Consider the following 20,113-nt stretch of genomic DNA (forward strand, 5'->3'; position numbering starts at 1 on the left):
TGCAGGTGGGATGCAGAGGTTTCGCTGCCCATTCTCTGGCCAGAGCCTTCTGCAGTTAAAGCATCAAGGGAGAGAGGAAGAGCCTTGCAGTGGTTCAAGAGGGGCAATATATGAAGTCATAGATAATTAGCCAACTGTTCACAAGCAGGGGCCTGATCATCCATGGCTGGGTCACCTGGATGACGGTACACCCAATGATTGCAAAAACATCACTGAAGAAGTGACCAGAAGCATCAGCAGATGTACTTTACTGTGTTTTTGATGTCTGTTACAAAACCCATTTCAAACCAGTGAAAAAGCCCCTCAGTTTTTAACTTTAAAAACACAATAATGAACATCTTGTGTGCCCATAAGACATGCTGGTCAGTATTGTATTTCCTTGGACAGACAAATTATACACCACTGTAAATCAAAGTTTATTCTTGTGTGTTGCATTTGGGTAAATACGACTGTCAAGCACGTCCTTTTCCTTTACAGAGGACAGAAATGCACTGCTAAATCTCAGGTTAGATCGCTTCTCATGAGTGACGCACAAGGTGGTTTTTGTTTTGTCTGATCCACATTTGTCAGGTTTTAATTGACAGTTTAGCATTTGAAAGATTGACAAGCCATCACTTTGGGGTGGATTGATGCCAATTGGTACGTTGTGTCACAACACAAGACTTGTTTTCACCAAGGACTGTAGTAGAGACGCATATTTAAGATTGACTGTACATTTATATTACCACACAAAGTTGTAATATAAAAAAATTGCCTTAACCTCTAAAGGCCTTAGTGGCTACATGCATGGACAGCACCTTTTAGCTCTTATTTCCAAAATTGTGTACATTACTGAATCGGGGTCTTATGCCGACATATGGACACTTACACTGCTATCTGGTAGTGTCAGAAGAGTATAACATACGATGGAATTTTGAAAAAAAAAGTGTAAAAATAAAAATTTGTATGTCACTACACATGAAGTACATGTTTGTGCATTTATGGACTAAGTAAATCATATTAAAAGAAGATTTTTAGTTTTTATTCTAATTGGGGTCCAATAAGCCCAAATAGCAAAGAGAAATAAAAAAACATGTAAACAAACAGCTTGGGCCTTAAGAGGTTAATGCTGTGACAATAAAGTTGGAATGCAGTCTAAAGCTTATGTCAACACCTCATCTATGACCAACTCATTAAGTTCCCATCTGCAATTTCCCCCTCTGTCCTCCTTTTTTTCTCTTTCTATCCCCTCCTGCTCTGGTCCAGTTGTGCCAAACATTGATATAAATCCATTTGATAAAGTCAGAGACAAATAAGTCAAGAGAAGTATCCCACACTTCTCTTTTGTAAAGTAAATCTGTACAGCAAATATGGGCATCTACATCAACATAATGATTTGCCTGAGAAGCTGGACAGGACAAAAACAAAAAGTCCCTATCTGCTGTGTTCTTCATATCACCGAAAAGTAAAAAGATTAAGTAGACATCGACATACTGTACATGGTTGACCGCTTTTGTTGACATAACATTTGAGAGCCAAGGAATTCATTGCTTTCTTTATTTCACATCTTGTTGTGAAACCTCAGTTTATCAGTTTATTTTCTTTTGTCTCCACAGACAGAGGGTTTCCGCTATCCCCGACCTTACTCAGTGCCGCCCTCTCCCTCAGCTTCCGTTCACTCCACGCCCCATCACAGTGATGTGGAGGATGATGACGACAATGAGCCCTACGATGAAGATGACGAGGCCGAAAGGGACCGGCTGCACATAAAGGCTCCTTTTGTCCTGGGTGCTGCACCAGAGGGCAAAAAGAAGCATCCAGGAGAATCAGGAAACTGACATGATGCCTGACTGGTTCCTAGAAATAGGGTGAGATGAGATTGTTCCATTTTTTTTATTATATTGCCGATGACGTAAATCAGGGGTGTGTTTTCAACAAGGGTCGCATAAATCACACTGATACATTTTGTACATGAAAGATCCAATCTAATGTTGGTCAATATATGCGAAACTATCTGAACAAAATATAGATGACATAGCTAATTGGTTTAATATCTCCCAGGCTATGCAGTGGACACACCTGACATAAACTGATTCCTTGGAAATGTAACACTCAGGTAACGTTGTAATTGACTACATGAGGAATACATATTACAATTAGTAAAAAAAATGTATCTACAAATGTTAAATACAGTGGAACCCATTTAAGCCAACATCTGTCGAATTGGCTGACTCGCATCGACATTAACATTTAATCAGCATAATTGAAACTAGCCATTGCGTGCACATTTTTGTTTTCTTTCATTTGGACTAGCTTTGGTGAAAAATGTTTGTGCATGTTTTTTTAGTAGTGTCGTTAACAACATCATTATTGCTTGCAGGTATTTGCACAACCACATATCCACTTGTGCGAATACCCGCAAGCAGTAATGATGATGTTAACAACACTTCTACACTACTGACATGTTTTTCATAGAAATGGTTCCCTTGCGTCTCAAATTCAATGTTGAGGTTGACTAAGCCGATAGTTTTTAGTAATAAAAAGATCACGGAAACCGAGACTTAATGTGTTGGTCGACTTAAACAGGACTGACTTAAACGGGTTCTACTGTACATGCTAATAGGGATGGGTACCGAATTCAGTACTTTTACAGGCACCAACCGAAATATGTCAGTAGTACTGCATACCGATTCACATAAAATCCAATGGTACTACATTTTAATACCTCAGTTGCTCATGACGTCACGTCTGGTTGCAGACTTGGCAATATATGAAGCACTTGGCCGGGAAACAAGCAGTCAAGCACTCAGCTGTACTGTCTCTAGTTAATGTCACACTTGTTCCCTGTCAACAAAGCAAGAAGAAGGAGTTCAAAAGTACATTGACAATCCACTTTTAAATATGATTTTGATATATATTGGATTTGCCAAAGACATGCCACTGATTAGCATTAGCTATTTTTCATGGCTATTACAAAATGCCACAAATTCAGTCAGCCATTTTGAATATTCCACTCGTAAATAAATAAATACAAAAAAAGTCTGCTAACAATGGAGTCAAAGCAGACTCTCTATTGCACCCACACAACCCTCTAAATAACTATCCAAAACCCGCTAACAATTCTTTATATACAAATCATGACCTGAATATTAACCAAATATTAGCAATGTTGTTATTTTAAGCGCTAACGCAGACAAACTATTTTTTAGCGGCGGATTGATAACACACAGCTAAGTCACCCTCTGCTGCTTTATTGTGAGCTGGCCTTGATGTCTTGCTGCTCCCGCATTATCGCGTCTCGTCTCGTCAAAGTTATTTTAGATTATAAATCATGCCTCTCATCTGGATATTAGGAGGATTTAGCCATGAATCTAGAAGTTGTTAATCTGTGACATTCAATTCATACCCGGAGATGGAGACAAACACACAACCAAAGACAGGGAGACGTTTCCTTGTTAACCCTTCGTGTGCATCATGATTAATTCTTCTTTGAAACTGGAAGATATGGACATCCTATCAGTCGTCATCGAAGTAAGAGCAGACATTGTACAGTAAGCTATTGTTTTATTATGTTTGTATTTTGCATTTCTTGTTTAGCACTTAGCAATACTGCTACATGATGCTTAGTGCAGTGGTTCTTAACCTTGTTGGAGATACCGAACCCCACCAGTTTCATATGCGCATTCACCGAACCCTTCTTTAGTGAAAAATAAAATGATGTTTTTTTTCAAGTTCAAGACAAAGTTATGTTTTTTTACTGGTGTTATGTTCGAATAACAGACACAACAGCCTCGCTCAACTTCACAACAGCACTCTCCTTTATTTCAGTCACTTCCTCAAAAGGCCCAGCCCAACTACGGTGGCTTCAAGGTATCAAAAGGCACAACGTAAATAGCCTGAGTAAGACAGTAGAACACATTACCAATAGGCATTCAAGTATAAGAACAGTATTTAAGATTAACTTGAATGAACACAACATTTCCCCTCCTCTCTTAAAACTTCAAGTATGGAAGGTGGCCACAAAGTCCTGAAAACGCTCAGGGCGTGCACGGGCCCTAACAGGCCGAGGCTCAGGAGCAAGGGGGACCGGCAGTGGGGCCGGTGCTGGAGCAGGGCACTGCGCGACCGGCACAGCCTGGGCGAGGGGTGCTGCCACTGGATCGGGCACCGGAGGGCGTGGCCCCAATGCGGGAATGTTCGGTGCCACCCCTGTGACGTGAGGCTGGTGAGGAGGGGCAGGTACCTTGCGCAGGCAGCTAGCGTGCCAACGGGATCCATCGGTTAACTGAAATGAAGCTGGGCCCAGCTGGCGGCTGACCTGGTATGGAGCAGACCAGAATGTTGACAGTTTGTTGGCGCGGTGGGGCCGGCGCGCTCTGACCCAGTCCGACACTCTGACAGCTGGCCATTTAGCCCTGTGCTTCTGATCGAACCTTTGCTTCATGGAAGTTTGTTGTCCCTTGACGCGAGACTTGACTGCTGCTGAGCATGGTCGCGGGCTCGCGGCCATCGGTGGGCGGAGTCTCGACAGGGGAAGCACAAACTCTCGACCCACCATGAGGCTGGCAGGAGAGACCCCTGTTGTAGAGTGGACAGTCGCCCTGTAGTGGAGGAGGGTCTGATTCAGTGCAGCCTCCAGCGAGTATCCCTCGGACATGTGAGCACGCAGTCCATTCTTCAGTGATTGGTTGTACCTTTCCACCCCCCCGTTTGCCTGGGGGTGGTAGACGGAGGTTCTGATGTGAGTAACACCCTTGCTGGCAAGGTAGGCGGTGAACTCCGAGGACAGGAACTGAGGACCGTTGTCCGTGGTGATGGCTCGGGGTAAACCCCAACGGGAAAACAGGCGGTCCAGGAAGGCGACGACGGCAGCAGAGGTGACCGTTCCCATGGGAGCCACCTCAGGCCACTTGGAATGCAGGTCGTAGACCACCACAAGAAACCTCTGGTGGTGTGGCACATTATGCAGCTCACCACAGATATCAAGCTGGAGATGGTCCCACGGTTTAGTTGGCCAGTCCAGGGGCTGGAGTGGAGGCGAAGCGGGTGGCCCAGTCTTCCCACTGGTGAGGCACGCTGCACAGGAGCGGATGAGTCCCTCCAGGTCTCGATCGATGGCGGGCCACCACACTGTGTCACGGCACCTTTGCTTGGCTTTGACTATGCCAAGGTGACCCTGGTGTGCCATCTGTAAGACACACCCTCTGAGGGCTACTGGGATAACAGCGCAGTGTCCCCGGGCGATGCAGGCCTCACCCCAGCATGACAGTTCGTTCTTCACACGGGAATACGGCTCTAGCTCAGGTGGGACACGGGAAGGCCAACCGTGTCTGATGTAGTCACGCAGCATGGTGAAGACAGGCTCGGCTGCTGAGGCCGTCTCCAAATCACGAAGGGAGACAGTGTCCTTCAATGGTGAGTGGACCAGGTGGACCACGTCTTCTTCGTCCTCCGGAGAGACAGCGGGGCCCTGGGTGGTGGCAGGACGGGACAGGTAGTCTGCCACCACGTTATTCCTGCCAGGGGTGAATTGTAGCTGAAAGTCATACTGCTGCAGACGGTCTGACCATCTGTGAAGACGGAGGGGCCTGTGCCCCACACCAGAGGTAGACATCAGGGTCGTCAGGGCCTGGTGGTCCGTCCGTAAAGTAAAGGACCTTCCGTATAAGTAGAGATGCCAACGCTCACATGCCCATATACAGGCGAGTGCCTCCCGTTCGCCCACTGAATATTTCTGCTCAGTGGGGCTGAGCGCCCGAGAGGCAAACGCTACCGGTCTCTCTACGCCATCATGGATCTGTGACAGAACGGCACCTAGAGCCACTGCGGAAGCATCACAGGTCACGAATGTGGGGCTGTCCAGTTGGAAGTGCGCCAGGATCGGAGACGTGGTGAGGAGCCGCTTCAACTCGTCGAAACCAACCTGGCACTTGGGAGTCCAAGACCATGGTGTCTCCTGCCTGAGCAGCATCCTGAGCGGGGCCGTAATGGAGGAGTACTGAGGCAGGAACCGCATGTAGTAGGCTGTCATCCCCAAAAATGATGCCACCTGGGAGGCCGTCGCAGGAGTGGGGACGTCGATGATGGCATCCACGTTCGACTGGAGAGGCGAGATGCCGTCGGCGGAGACACGGAACCCAACAAAGTCTATGGCGGGTGCAGCGAAAACACACTTCTCTGTGTTCAGCGTGGCATGGTGGCGCTTGAGTGCGGTGAAAACCTGTTCCAGGCGGGCATCGTGTGTGGCAGCATCTGGCCCATGCACCACAATATCATCCAGATACGCCACAGTCCCAGTGCAGCTAGCGAGGATTGTGGACATGATTTTCTGGAAACAACTCGGCGCTGAATTGAGCCCAAAAGGCATCCTCGTGTAGCGGTACAGGCCAGTGTGGGTGATAAACGCTGTCAAGTCCCTACTCTCCTTATGTAAAGGGACTTGTAAATAGCCCTGGCGCAAGTCCAATTTACTGAAAACTCGGGAGCCGTGGAAGTGTGTAGTGAGTTCCTCCGTCGTAGGAAGAGGATATTTGTCAGGCACCACTGCCTTGTTCACTTGGCGGAGGTCGACGCAGACTCTCAGTCCGCCCGACTTCTTCTTGGCGATGACAATGTTGGACACCCATGGGGAAGCGTCGATGGGCTCTATGATTCCACCAGCCTGGAGGCGTTGAAGCTCCTGCGTAACGCCGTCCCGCAAAGCCAGGGGAACACGGCGAAGGGGCTGGACCACGGGAGGCACGCTGTGGTCCAGGAGTGGCTTGTGTGTAAATGAGCTGAGGCAGCCCAGGCCGTTAAACAGCTCCGGCTGGTCGTGTTGCCTCGGAGACGCTACGTGTAGAATCCGCATACCGCTGTTGTCCTGCAGGGTAAAACCCAGGCTAGTGAAGAGGTCGAGGCCCATGATGTTCTCGCCGCGGCGCGTGATGTGGAACGGGAAACGGTCCACAGCTGTAGAGGTGTAGCGAACCGGGAGGTAGAGAAGGCCGACGACATCGATTTTGCTGCGGCCGTAGCCACAGAGGCCAGTGGACGGGGGCTGTAGCTGTCTGTTCGGGAAGAGCAGGTTGCAGGTGTCGACATTCAGTAGTGACACTTTGGCCCCAGTGTCGAGGAGGAGAGGGACACAGCAGTCATCCAGGTAAACAGGGCACCTCGAGAAAGTCGCTGAGTGGGGGCCTACAGTGCGCACAGGCACCGCCGGGTCATGTGACTGTGCATCAGGGTAATCGGCCGGAGCGGACCGGCACCACCTGGCAAAGTGGTTAGGCTTCTGACAACGGCGACAAGTTTGGCCCCTAGCAGGGCAGTCCTGGGCCCTTGTTGCATGGCGGTTGGAGCCACAATTCCCACACCGTCTCTGTTGACGTGTTGGCTGGGGACGCGCTACCTGTATAGCAGCATCAGGGTCTGAGGTTGATAGCTGTTGCACTGACTGTTCAATAACAGGGGTAGGCCTATGAGGCTTATTTTCCGCAATTTTGGCCGCACATTCAGTAGCCGATTCCACTTGTATTGCGATTATTAGTGCGTCATCAAGTGTCAAAGTTGCATCCTTGAGTAACAACTCCTCCTGCACTCTGGGATTAGACGTTTTCTCAATGAGCTGGTCTCGAATGAGTTCATCAGTGAGGTTGCCGAAATTACAGTTCTGTGATAGGGCTCTTAAATCTGCTACATACTGCCTGGCAGACTCACCCGGGCGCTGACATCTTCGTCTGAACTCCAACCGGCGGAGTAGGATATTCTGTGATTTTACAAAATGTCCGCTCAAAGCTGTTATGACTGCATCATAAGTGTCCAGCGTACCGCTGAGAGAATTGAAAATTCTGTTCCCCTCCGCTCCAAGCAGGTGTAGGAGGATGGCGCGCTTCCTCGCGCTAGTGGCATTGTCCAAACCTGTGGCCAAAAGATACGTCTCAAAAGACGATTTCCACTGATTCCAGGGAATGACAGGATCGCCCGGGAGGGGTAGAAACGGGTCCGGAGGTGGCAGGGAGAATATAGGTGTGTCAGCCATCCTCGTTCGCCAAATGTTATGTTCGAATAACAGACACAACAGCCTCGCTCAACTTCACAACAGCACTCTCCTTTATTTCAGTCACTTCCTCAAAAGGCCCAGCCCAACTACGGTGGCTTCAAGGTATCAAAAGGCACAACGTAAATAGCCTGAGTAAGACAGTAGAACACATTACCAATAGGCATTCAAGTATAAGAACAGTATTTAAGATTAACTTGAATGAACACAACAACTGGTGCACAAAATGAACTGTGCATCAACATCACCTTGTTCAAAGAACAAAACCAACACAGTGCATGAACTCACAACAAATTACACACTTGCAAATCAGTCTGACTTCTGCTGTTATCGTATCCATAAAGCCGATAGGGAGAAGTTTTTATTTACACGATGAGTCGGGTGTGTCTTGACCTCCGCGGCGGAGGCTCCGTCGAACCCCTGAGGCTGACTCACCGAACCCCTAGGGTTCGATCGAACCCTGGTTAAGAACCACTGGCTTAGTGTTTCACTAAAGCTGGATCTGTTTAGCAGAGCTTCTAAAACTTGTATCTCACCCTCCTTATCTATAGGATCAACAATACAAGTTTATGGATCATCATTTCCCCCAATTAATCGTTTTAGGCTCTCACAAAGTCTGCATGATCTGCATTGTTGGAGATGGGGAAGGGATCTGCGGTTCGTACCTCTTCGTCACGTGACTGGCTCACTCATTATCTCTCAAAATGGCTCGGGAATCTCCGTGAGATTGATACTATTTTGATCATATCTATTTATCTTTCGGTGTCATACATCAGATATACAGTATATGATTATAGCTTCAGTATAGAGACAACTTGTTTTCTACTCCACTGGTACTTTAATTGCATAGACTACATACCTCCTGACTAAAGCACGAAGGGCCTGATTTACTAAAGGTTTGCGTGTACTAAAACACATGCAAACCTGATCGCACACGCAAAGCTGATCTACTAACGTGTGCAAAGTGTATTGCATCTGTTAAGTGAGCAAAACAGGGCATACAATACATTTTGCGTCTCTATCTTCATTAATATGCAAAGTATATGCTGATATCATTAAAACGACCACAATACTAGAAGGAGAAAATGCAAATATAATTATTTAGCACACACAGTGTGATTTATCATTACTCACCGTTTTGTGAGAACTATAAAACGTTTAAATTTAGCATGTGTCAGAAAGACGTGCAAACAGACAGTTTCACACACTGCTGCAGAATCGGTGAATACGCTGCAGACAGACGATGGACAGACGAGAATCCGCCGTCCTACAACATTTTGGACGGTCGGAAATAAAAAATATTAGACATCATCTATTCAGCCACATCATTTAAAAATTGTTATAGGGGGTTCTGCATGACTTATGGGGCTGATTAAAAATACATTCAATGAATGTATTTCAATGGACTTTGGTTTCTGCTGGCGTTATTTTTTAATGTATTTTTTTTTTAATTCAGGAGATATATTACTATGCTGTATTGTGCAGTGTCTTGCATTCAACACGTCACACACAGCAGCATGATAAGATGAATGTGCAGAAAATGGTAAAAACCCTGTATGCTTGCAAGATCCTTATTTAAATAGGGCGGTCGGCACCACTCTTCAATTGCACAGACAGTGTGAGTAAATTGCATAGTACACGCTATTTTATTTTTTTCACATTCTGTTTAGCGCGTATTATTTGCTCAGTGTTAAATGCTAAATTCTATTTTTTTTCCCGTTTTATTTCTTTTTAGACAATTGACATTTATTAACACATTTAAACAGACACAAAAGTACTGAAAATGTAAGAGGTACCCATCCCTACATGCTACACAAAAAAAGTGTGGAAGTTCTGCTAATCCTGTCAAACCAATAAAAAATCTATGTATCTACCTATGTTGGGCTCAGAGGGTTCAAATCTTATGTAGTGCTGAAATTGCCCAAACTTAGCTCTGTACATGCAAAGAACAACGGGTAAGTGTGCTTTTAATTTGATCTATCGCATTTTCACGCGCCAAAAGTCTGTGGAATTGATCTGACACCAAACCTGACTTATATGGTTTGGCACCCTATTGCTATTGCTGCACCACTGTGTGACTAATGTACGTTTGTATTTATTTCAACTGAAACACAATATTTTTGCTCACACATTCTGTGAATTTTTATTTTAAAAAGGTTCATAGCTTTCAATAGCTTAAAGTAAACAAGAAAAGTTGTAATGTCACAGAATAAAGAAAGCTACTGTAAGATCAATGTTGCAATACTGCAGAAATAAAGTTATATAATTACAAGTCTTAACAGTGAGAGAGAAAAGTTGTAATGTTACATAAATACAGTCATTACAAGCTGTACTATTTTGAGGATAAGGTTCCCAGTATGATGTATAAAGATGTTTGGGGTTTAATAGGGGTGTAACTAACAGTACACTATATTCACAATTCTCCTTAAAGGTCACAATTTAATGGCTGGTTTTGGTTTAGATTTCAGTTACGTCGACATCACTCATAAATCATTTCCACTATGATAAGGGATTTACTTATAATCAACCAGTCCTCCATTCCTCACTAAACGTTATCATATCTTGAATTGAGCGTTAATTTTTCCTGTAGAACAATTACCGAGTTTGCACCTTAATATCCCCGCACATATGTGGTCAGCCTTTTTTCAGAGACTCCATTTTGTAGCACAAAGTAAAAGTGTTACATCTGAATCGTAGTGAGCTGTAGACTTTTCAAACCTGGACAGTGAAATAAAAAGCTCAAAGATGTCAAATACTCAATTGAGTTCAGCACTGCAAATTCTGCCTAATGGTTCCCAGAACTTATAAAGTACTACTCTCATAAATGACTGAATTTTGGCCCAGAAAAATGTTCGAAGGCCCAAAGTTCCTGGTTCTTGAGTAAAGTTCCTGCGATGGAACTGGTGCTCGAGAAGACCCTGTTTATGTCTGGATGACAGGGTACATGTGGGGTTTTAAAGTGTTAAAACTCTAAAATCCAAATATATAATTTAAGACCCCAAAATGTTTTAAATTCTATGAAAATCTCATAAGATTTATTTAATATGACAATAAAAAGGCCTTAAAAAGTACATTAATGTTATATTTACCGTTTTTCCGGACTATATAATGTACATGTATATAATATAGTGTTCAAGAAGCACACATCAAATTTTTGAAGATAAACATTTTTTTAGATATATTAGCTGCACCGGTCTATAAGCCAACGATATATACAGTATGTTGTGAAATTACAACATCCCAAGCAGCCTATATAGAGGAAAGGTGGGAGTTCATCATACCTGGACATGGCTGAAGAATCGATGGAGAAGCAGTGGTCCATGCCTGGGTCGGGTGAAGAGTTGATCTCCGCGGGAAGCACGCTGGGACCGGCTTTTGGCGACGTCCAGTGCGTGATGGCAGGGTGGCTACATCATCGGTAAAAACAAGGTCCGACGGGGCCATTTCCCTGTGTTTCTCCCGGGAATGGTGCCAGCTCTCTGCGTCCATGATTTAGGCCATCAGGGAGTTCCATGCCTCCAATCCTTCAGGAGCGAGGTACACCTCATCTTCCTTGCCTCTGAGGAATACCACAGTAACAGCGCCTCTGCTTTCAACTTATCAAAAATACTATGTTTGTCCTTATCTGTCAAAAACACTTTGTTAGGCAATGCTGCGATGGTGGTATTCTTACGATGCGAAGAAAGGACAGGAAGCACCAAGAGCAGCGTGCAGGTAAGATTCCTTTATTCCATATAATAGGCAAAAACATGAAAAAAAAATGTGTCTATCGACGGCGCACATTACGCCACAAAGCAAAAACTTAGTAAATAGGAAATAAAGCTACTAAACATAAATCAAGACATGACTTGATGAGCCACACTGTTTTAGAAGCAGCAGGGTTCAAAGCGTTATGGGAAAAAAAGCGGCTTTTAGTCTGGAAAATCCATCCATCCATCCATTTTCTACCGCTTGTCCTTTTTCAGGGTTACCGGGGGTGGGGGTGCTGGAGCCTATCCCAGCTGCACTCAGGCGGAAGGCGGGGAGTTTGCATGTTCTCTCCGTGACTGCGTGGGTTCCCTCCAGGCAATTTGACTCCACCTCCAAAGACATGCACCTGGGCATAGGTCCAGAAAATACAGTATTTAAAACAAATGCATCAACTTTCGACTTCAACTTTTTTTGCAAGCGCTATTCATATCTACAAGACAAAGTACCTGCACAACCATGTCACAGCCAGTGAGTATAGGTGCAAGTTGAATGATTTGTGGCTGTAGAACAAACAAGTTAATGCATGATTGAAATACATTTTTTCACTGATGTCACAACTCTGGTCAGGACCCGTGTTTGGAGCCATCGTGGAGGGCAGTGTTGGTGGACATTGTGGTTCAAGTGAATGGAATGGTTATGAAAAAGTCGAAAATCTGGACAAATCTGTGTCAAAAGATGCCTAAACAGCCAGGGGCGGATTAAGAAATTTTGGCCCCCTGGGCCTGACATGGTCTTGGCCCCTCAACCCCCCGCGCGTGTGGGCGCACACACACGCACGCACTATGCAAGAAATACTGTATACTGTGAACAGACATGCACACTGTACTGTACAGAAGAGTGCACATACTGCACACACACTATTAGGTATACCACACAGACACTGACAAGCACAGGTTTCACACAGACACAGGGGGAGGGGATAAATGGCCTAAAAATAAACATTTTTGAAAATGATTACGCCCACTTCAGTGATGGTGCATTGGGTCATTTGAGAGATATTATGTATTGGAAGTTGGTAGCTATCATGAAATAAACCCCCCAACCCACCCAAAAAACTAAATCGGACATGATTTTTGCCCCCTTTTCCTCCCTTCTATCATTAAAAATAAAATAATATCTTAGGAAAACACATTGGCATAACGGCAGCTGTGCAGCAAATTGAGGCTCAAAGTCTGTATCTATTTGTGGTTAAGCTTGAGGAGAAGGAGAAAGGTAAAATGATAACATGCATCGGAGAGCACCACAAAGAAAGGTGTAGGCCAGTTCATGGTACAAGGGCTGCATGCAGGTCAAGATAGCCCATTTCCAAGAATGCTATAGTGGCTGGACAGGCACTGGACATGTCCTGAACTCAGTGTCAGACGTGGCTGCCGAATACTTGGATGAAGTGAAGCAGCTGACAGATCTCATGCTGCCCCATCTGAAGACTGTCCTGGCCAGGCAGAGGATGGATGAGGAGACCTTCCCAATGGACCCTGTCAGTGAACAGGCTAGTAACATTGATGGCACCCCTGTGCACAACATTGGGATGGAGAGACAATGTGGCAAGGTGGACTACAAACTGAAGAAGTTGGGCACACTGAACGCAGTCAATAGGTCAATAATTTTACAGAAGAGCCAGGAGCTTCAGAGGTTTCAAGGCAGCAGCACAAGCAAAAAGGGAGGTTGAACTCAACTGGAGTAAATTCATGAAGGCAAAATTCGAGAGTAGGGCAGATGAGAAACAAGAGATGGCTCAAAGAAAGGAGAGTAAGAGACTAGACATGCTGGACACACTGAAATCTTTTGATGGCCCCTTCACGATAGTGGGGAAGTTGAAAAGTTCCTTGTGGATGAAAGTCTGCACAAGAATGCAAAGCTGCAGAGAATGAAGCTTGAGGTTCAGTTTGCCAGAGAAAGCACCAAGCTTCTGCCTAAAGTCAATCCTATCTTCACAATCCAGGTGACACTTCCCAGAAATGGCAAAAGTGCAATTCTCCAAGTCATAATGGATACTTAGAATTTTATGGTGGTGGTAAGTATTCATGAAAACAGGTAGCCTAACATTAGTGAATGGGTGAATTCTGGAAATAACCTAAAAATCTTACACAGTGCACCTTTAAGCAAGGGGTTTCTTTCGTGCTTTCAATTTTGCAAAATCATCCACCACATCATTGAAGTCCAACTCTCTTGTCAGCTCACTCTCAATTGCCATTAGAGATAACGCATTTAATCTTTTCTGAGTCATTCTTGTGCGCAGCTCATTTTTTACTCTTGACAAAAGAGAGAATGAGCGTTCTCCCTCACAGTTACTGACCGGTAGAGTGAGAAAAATCTGTAGCGCAATGTATGTATTAGGAAACGTAGGCTGTAGTCCAAAATGTATTATTGTTTTGAGCAGTCCTGAAGGGGTCCTCTCCTCATCAGTGTTGTTGAGCTGTATAAAAGATTTGAACTGTATAAGCTCCTGTCCAAGACTTTCATTGAGGTCAGATGGGTATGATTCAGTGAGAATCTTGGCCTTGTGAAGGACTGAAGCATTGGACTCTGTATCCAAAGAGAAAAGGACACTGAACAAATTGTTCAGATGTTTGTAGGCCTCCAGACGGTGATTAAGGCTTGAACTCAGTTGATCAATAGAGGCAATAAATGTCTCTATTTGAAACAGTTGCCTTCCCTCAAGCACAACATCTGGGGATGCTGATTCATCAGCAAACTTTTTACGTTTCCTCGTCCGTTCAGCCCTGTAAGATGGGGTGCCACCCAACATGTTTAAGGCTTTCTGCTCAAAATGATCAAATAGATCTCTTTGGGAGAGAACAAAGGTGCGCAGAGATTCCAGCAATCTAACTGCTGTACCAAGGTCCATGTCTGCTTTTTGAAGTTGCAGACTTGTGGCCTGAAATCTGGACAGAACAGTGTCCCAAAAGCCTGCCATGAAGGCCATCTCAAGTGAATCCAGCTTCCGCACTAGACTGTCAGCTTCAGTTCGTGTGTCTCGTTTCTCTGTGTCATCAGTGGAAATAACCTGTAGTGCTGCTTTTATTTTACTGTAGTTCTGCCACAGTGCTTTGGTAGATTCTGCACGGCAACTCCAACGCGTGTTGGATAAAGCTTTAAGTGTGAGATCTATGTTGGAATTGCCAAATACCCTGTCCCATCGGTGTGTGGATGCAGTTGTGAAGTTGTAAATAGACTGAATCAAGTCAAAATACTTAGAGACTTCATTTCCACATCTGTCAATGCTGTTGACTCCCACCAAATTCAAAGAGTGAGCTGCACATGGAATATAGTGTATTAATGGGTTGCTTTTCTTTAAGTGAGCCTGCAACCCATTATACCTCCCTGACATGTTGCTGGCATTATCATAAGCCTGCCCCCTGCAATTTGACAGCTCTAACCCTAGATTTTCCAACACAGACATGACACAGTTAGCCAAACTTTCACCTGTATGGCTAGTAATGGGCTCAAAACCCACAAAGCGTTCAACAACACTGCCCTCTTTGCTAACAAAACGGAATATGAATGTCAATTGGTCCACATGAGATAAATCTGGGGTTGAATCCACAATGATAGAGTAGTATTTGCTTGCTTGCAGTTCATCTGCTATAGCCTGTTTGGTTTTTGCACCCATCAATTCAATGAATTCCTCACAAATGGTGGAGGACAGATATGAGGTATTACCTCGACCCATCTGCCCAAACTTTCTGATGTGATCCTTTAGAAAGGGATCAAATTCAGCCAGGACCTCCAGAATACCAAGGTAGTTCCCATTGAGAGGAGACCCTAACGATTCATTTTTACCCCTAAATGCAAGGCCCCTTTCTGCAAGGAATTTAATGACTGCAACAACTCTTTGTAACACCTGCCTCCAATAGCTGCTCTCTGCCTGAAACTGTTTGAACAGGTCTGCATCAACTGTGGCACCTTTGGCGCGGTTCAAGACTGCTTGCATGCAGGTTATGTGCTCAGCACTTCGCTCATGTTCACCAAATCTTTCTGAGTGTTTCCAATCACAATAGCCTGTCACAAAAGAATGCGTTTTTGGGGAAAACAGTTTGCATGCAAAGCAGTAAACATTACCAGTAGAGGGAGAGTACATCAGCCACTCTCTTTGTACTCGTTGTCCATTGGGCAAGTGTGAAGTAAAATGTTCATTGTTTAGGCATCGGGTTTTGCCTCCTAGCCCACTGTTCCTCACAGAAGCTGGATAATGGCTGTGACGGTTGTGAAATGATTTTGCACCTCTTTGAATAAGAACTTCCTTCATTGACTCAGTGAGGGTCTCAGCCCATTTAGCGGGATCACTAGGTAGAGTTGTCACTGTAGATGGTGTTGAAGAAAGATTCAGCTCATTTTCTATGCTGTCCAGAGGTGCAGTGACCTCACATTCATCCGAGCAACTGGCTACTGCTGAATTGGTTGAATCATAAGCATCAGAAGCATTTGGTTCAGTGTCTACACTTGTAGTGGTCTCAGGATCTTGGGAGCTACATGCTAGCTCAGGTGCATTGCTAACCTTAGCTGAATTTGCAGTAGCATTTATAGAATTGCTTTCAGCAGATGTCTTTGTACTGAAGAAGCTGGAGATATTTGGAACACTCTCAAGTAAAACTGATTCCTTTTTTTTCTTTTCTTGCTGAATTTTTTTTCTAGCTCCTCCACTTAAACGTTTATGATCCATATTTCCCTTCTTTCTTTGCACATTGGCTCTTTGCCTATCACAACAGATAAACCAACTATGTGTGTGTGTGTGTGTGTGTGTGTGTGTGTGTGTGTGTGTGTGTGTGAGTTTGTTTGTGTGTTTATGATCGGTGCTGCTTCCTTCAAGTGTGTGAGGTGATTTAGAAAACTAGCAACCCAGCATCAACACTCCAAAGCAGAGAATAACAGCTTACTAGCATAGACAATTGAGAGCAGAGAATCAACTGATTCGTCTGATAGACAGCAGGAGAGCAGAGTGGTCAGTGATGATCGAATCAAGAAAATGTCTAAATGGCAAGGGAACAGACTGATTTGTACTGAGGAGAAAGAGAGAGAGAGCCAATTACAGTGAAATATATTCCAAAAGAGCCAAGTGACTAGCTGAAGGCAGGGACAAATGCCTTGGAGTGACCAACAAGAGTGCAAAGTACCAAATGGCAAAATGTGGAAAGACCAACAGGCAGATCTGCTTTTACCTCTTATCTTCACAACCAAAAAGTTGCTAAATGATGTTTTCAGTCGCTAGCCAGGTATGGCCAAAAGACGCGAAATCTAGCGGCAAAGTCGGTCAATCACACTGACAGTGAAACAAATATTTTGAAAAGATAATAATTGTACACCTTTGTGCACTTTAGTCTTCTATCTAAATATTTTCACAAAGGACACCAAGGCAGTTTGCTAGCTATGATGGGAGCAACAATGTCTGATAGACAGCAGGAGAGCAGAGTGGTCAGTGATGATCCAATCAAGAAAATGTCTAAATGGCAAGGGAACAGACTGATTTGTACTGAGGAGAAAGAGAGAGCCAAGTACAGTTAAATATATTCCAGAGCCAAGTGACTAACTGAAGGCAAAGACAACAGCCAGATACCTTAGCAGAGACCAACAAGAATTCAAAGTACCTAATAGCAAGATGGCGAGACCAACACAATAAATTGTATTAGGATTTAATTTATTAACGTTAATCTTAACAGCCAAAAAGTTGCTGAATAATGTTTGTAGTCGCTAGCCAGGTATGCCCAAAACAAGAGTCGCTAAACCTAGCAGCAAAGTTGCTTAATTGCAACACACTCTAGGATTCAGGGGAATTAAGGATAATAAAGATATTAATTGTACAACTTTTTGTACTTTTTTTCTAGTTTTTTGAGTCGCCAGCCATGTATGGCCAAAAGTCGCTAATTGAATGCCAACGTTGCTTAATCGCCAACACACTGGGACTCACTGAAGGACTGACTGAATAAAAAAGATAATTAAGATAATTGTGTACTTTTCTCTTCTGATATTTTCTCTAAGGACCCCAAGCTATCTGCAAGCAGCAATAATGTCTGACAGACAGGAGAGCAGAGTGGTCAGTGATGAATGGCAAGGGAACAGGCTGATTTGTACTGAGGAGAAAGAGAGAGAGAGAGCCAATTACAGTGAAATATATTCCAAAAGAGCCAAGTGACTAGCTGAAGGCAGGGACAAATGCCTTGGAGTGACCAAGAAGAGTGCAAAGTACCAAATGGCAAAATGTGGGAAGACCAACAGGAAGATCTGCTTTTACCACTTATCTTCACAACCAAAAAGTCGCTAAATGATGTTTTTCTAGCCAGGTATGGCCAAAAGACGCGAAATCTAGCGGCAAAGTCGGTCAATCACACAGTGAAACAAATAATTTTAAAAATATAGTAATCGTACAATGTCTTGTACTTTTGTCTTCTTTCTTAATATTTCTCAAAGGACACCAAAATGTCGCTATCTGCAGGCAGCTTGCTAGCTATGATGGCAGCAACAATGTACCTTAGAGTGACTGACCAACAAGAGCTCAAAGTACCTAATGGCAAAATGTGGAGAGACAGACACAATAAATTGCATTAAGATGAAGAGAACTGTTGCTATTATTAATCTTAACATCAACCAGAAAGTCGCTAAATGTCACCAGCCAGGTATGGCCAAAAGTCGCTTAATTGGCCACACACAGTAACAGAGAAACTAACAAAAAAAAGATCATAAAGATAATAGTTGTACAACTGTGTGTACTTTTGTCTTCTTTCTAAATATTTTCCCAAAGGACACCAAAATGTTGCTATCTGCAGGCGGGAGCGTGCCTATGTTCCCCGGGTCCTATGTTCCCCGGGTCCTATGTTCCCCGGTTGTTCCTGGGTCTTTGTATGCGACCGGGGAACTTAGGACCCTTTTTCTAAAAAAGGGTCCTATGTTCCCTGCATTGTATCTGGCGAAATTGCGAAATTGTGCCCTGACCAAAACCATCCCTAAACCTAACCTGTCACAGGGCGTTGTGGAGCACTTTTTTTTGGCGAAATTGTGCCCTGACCAAAACTATCCCTAAACCTAACCTGTCACAGGGCGTTGTGGAGCACTTTTTTGGCGAAATTGTGCCCTGACCAAAACCATCCCTAAACCTAACCTGTCACAGGGCGTGCGGCAGCAGATAGAGCAACTCAAACGCGAACTTCCTTCCTTCGACAACTTAAACGCGTCTCTGTCATGCGTGTCTGCGTGCGTCTTACTTAGTCGCGCATTGGAAGCAGCGGGGAACATAGAACCCTTTTCTGGAAAAAGTGTTGTACGTTCCCCGCAGCGGGGAACATAGAACCCTTTTTTTTTAAAAAGGGTCCTTAGTTCCCCGGTAGAGGGGAACATAGGACCCGGGTAACATAGGGACGGGGAACATAGGGATGACCCGCTGCAGGCAGCTTGCTAGCTATGATGGCAGCAACGATGTCTGCCAGACAGGAGAGAGTGGTCAGTGACGATCGAATCGAGAAAATGACAAAATGGGTCAAAGACCAAAAAGTTATTAACTGACAGCAGTGACAAATGTCAGACTGTAAACTTTCTCGAAAGAAAAGGACAAAATGGGAAGATGCTGATAATAACAGCAAAATGGAAAATATAAGAATTTCCAAGTAATGCTCAACTCAAGTGTGTGTGTGTGTGTGTGTGCGCGCGTTAAACTTCTTGTTGAATGATTTCAAATTATCTCTGAGTCTGAACTGAGGGAAAGGAAACCAAATTTTGAGCAGTCTCTCACGAGTTCAAAATACCAAATGAGGAGATTCTAAAAGAACAGACCGGTTTATGAAAGACTTGATGGGGGAGGGGCACAGCTAAGAATACTTGAGTGAGATTCTGTGATCCAAATTCGAGATAGAGCTTTTTGATAATGATAATTTGTCAGAGTAAGGTTGTGTAATCAAAATTTGAGAATGAGCTTTGTCAATCAATCAAGAATATTTGCATTAAGTTCTGTGATCAAAATTCAGAAACAACCTTTAATAATTGATAAAGAATATGTGAGTGAGGTTGTGTGATCCATCCAATTTGAGAATTAGCTTTGATAATAATGATTGAGAGCCTCTGGCCCTCTGTGGATCATGGCCGCGGGGCCAATTTTGCCTGGCCCCTTGGGGCCTCTGTGGGTCGTGGCCGCGGGGCCAAGTTGGCCTGGCCCCTTGGGGCCTCTGACCCTCTATGGATCGGGGCCAAGTTGGCCTGACCCCTCGGGGCCTCTGGCCCTCTATGGATCATGGCCGCGGGGCCAAGTTGGCCTGACCCCTTAGGACCTCAGGCCCTCTGTGGGTCGCGGCCGCGGGGCCAAGTTGACCTGGCCCCTTGGGGCCTCTTACCCTCTATGGATCGTGGCCGCGGGGCCAAGTT

The 20,113-nt window shown here is 44.6% G+C and overlaps 1 protein-coding gene across 5 annotated transcripts in view; it reads left to right on the top strand.

Annotated features, from left to right (window-relative positions):
• The window catches only part of gys2 (glycogen synthase 2), a 39,475-nt gene extending 27,180 nt beyond the window's left edge, over positions 1-12,295 (top strand). For 2 of the 5 annotated variants that reach the window (XM_062065637.1, XM_062065639.1), the window contains exon 16: positions 1,596-5,759. In XM_062065637.1, coding sequence (XP_061921621.1) covers positions 1,596-1,817 — 222 coding nt within the window. In that variant the 3' untranslated portion in view covers positions 1,818-5,759. Of the gene's footprint in view, positions 1-1,595; positions 5,760-11,265; positions 11,838-11,982 lie in introns of those variants that run through there. The other 3 variants (XR_009828049.1, XR_009828050.1, XM_062065638.1) reach the window with 3 other exon arrangements.
• Positions 12,296-20,113: the final 7,818 nt, after the last annotated feature.

The sequence above is a fragment of the Entelurus aequoreus genome, linkage group LG12, assembly GCF_033978785.1.
Source record: "Entelurus aequoreus isolate RoL-2023_Sb linkage group LG12, RoL_Eaeq_v1.1, whole genome shotgun sequence".
Lineage (NCBI taxonomy): Eukaryota > Metazoa > Chordata > Actinopteri > Syngnathiformes > Syngnathidae > Entelurus > Entelurus aequoreus.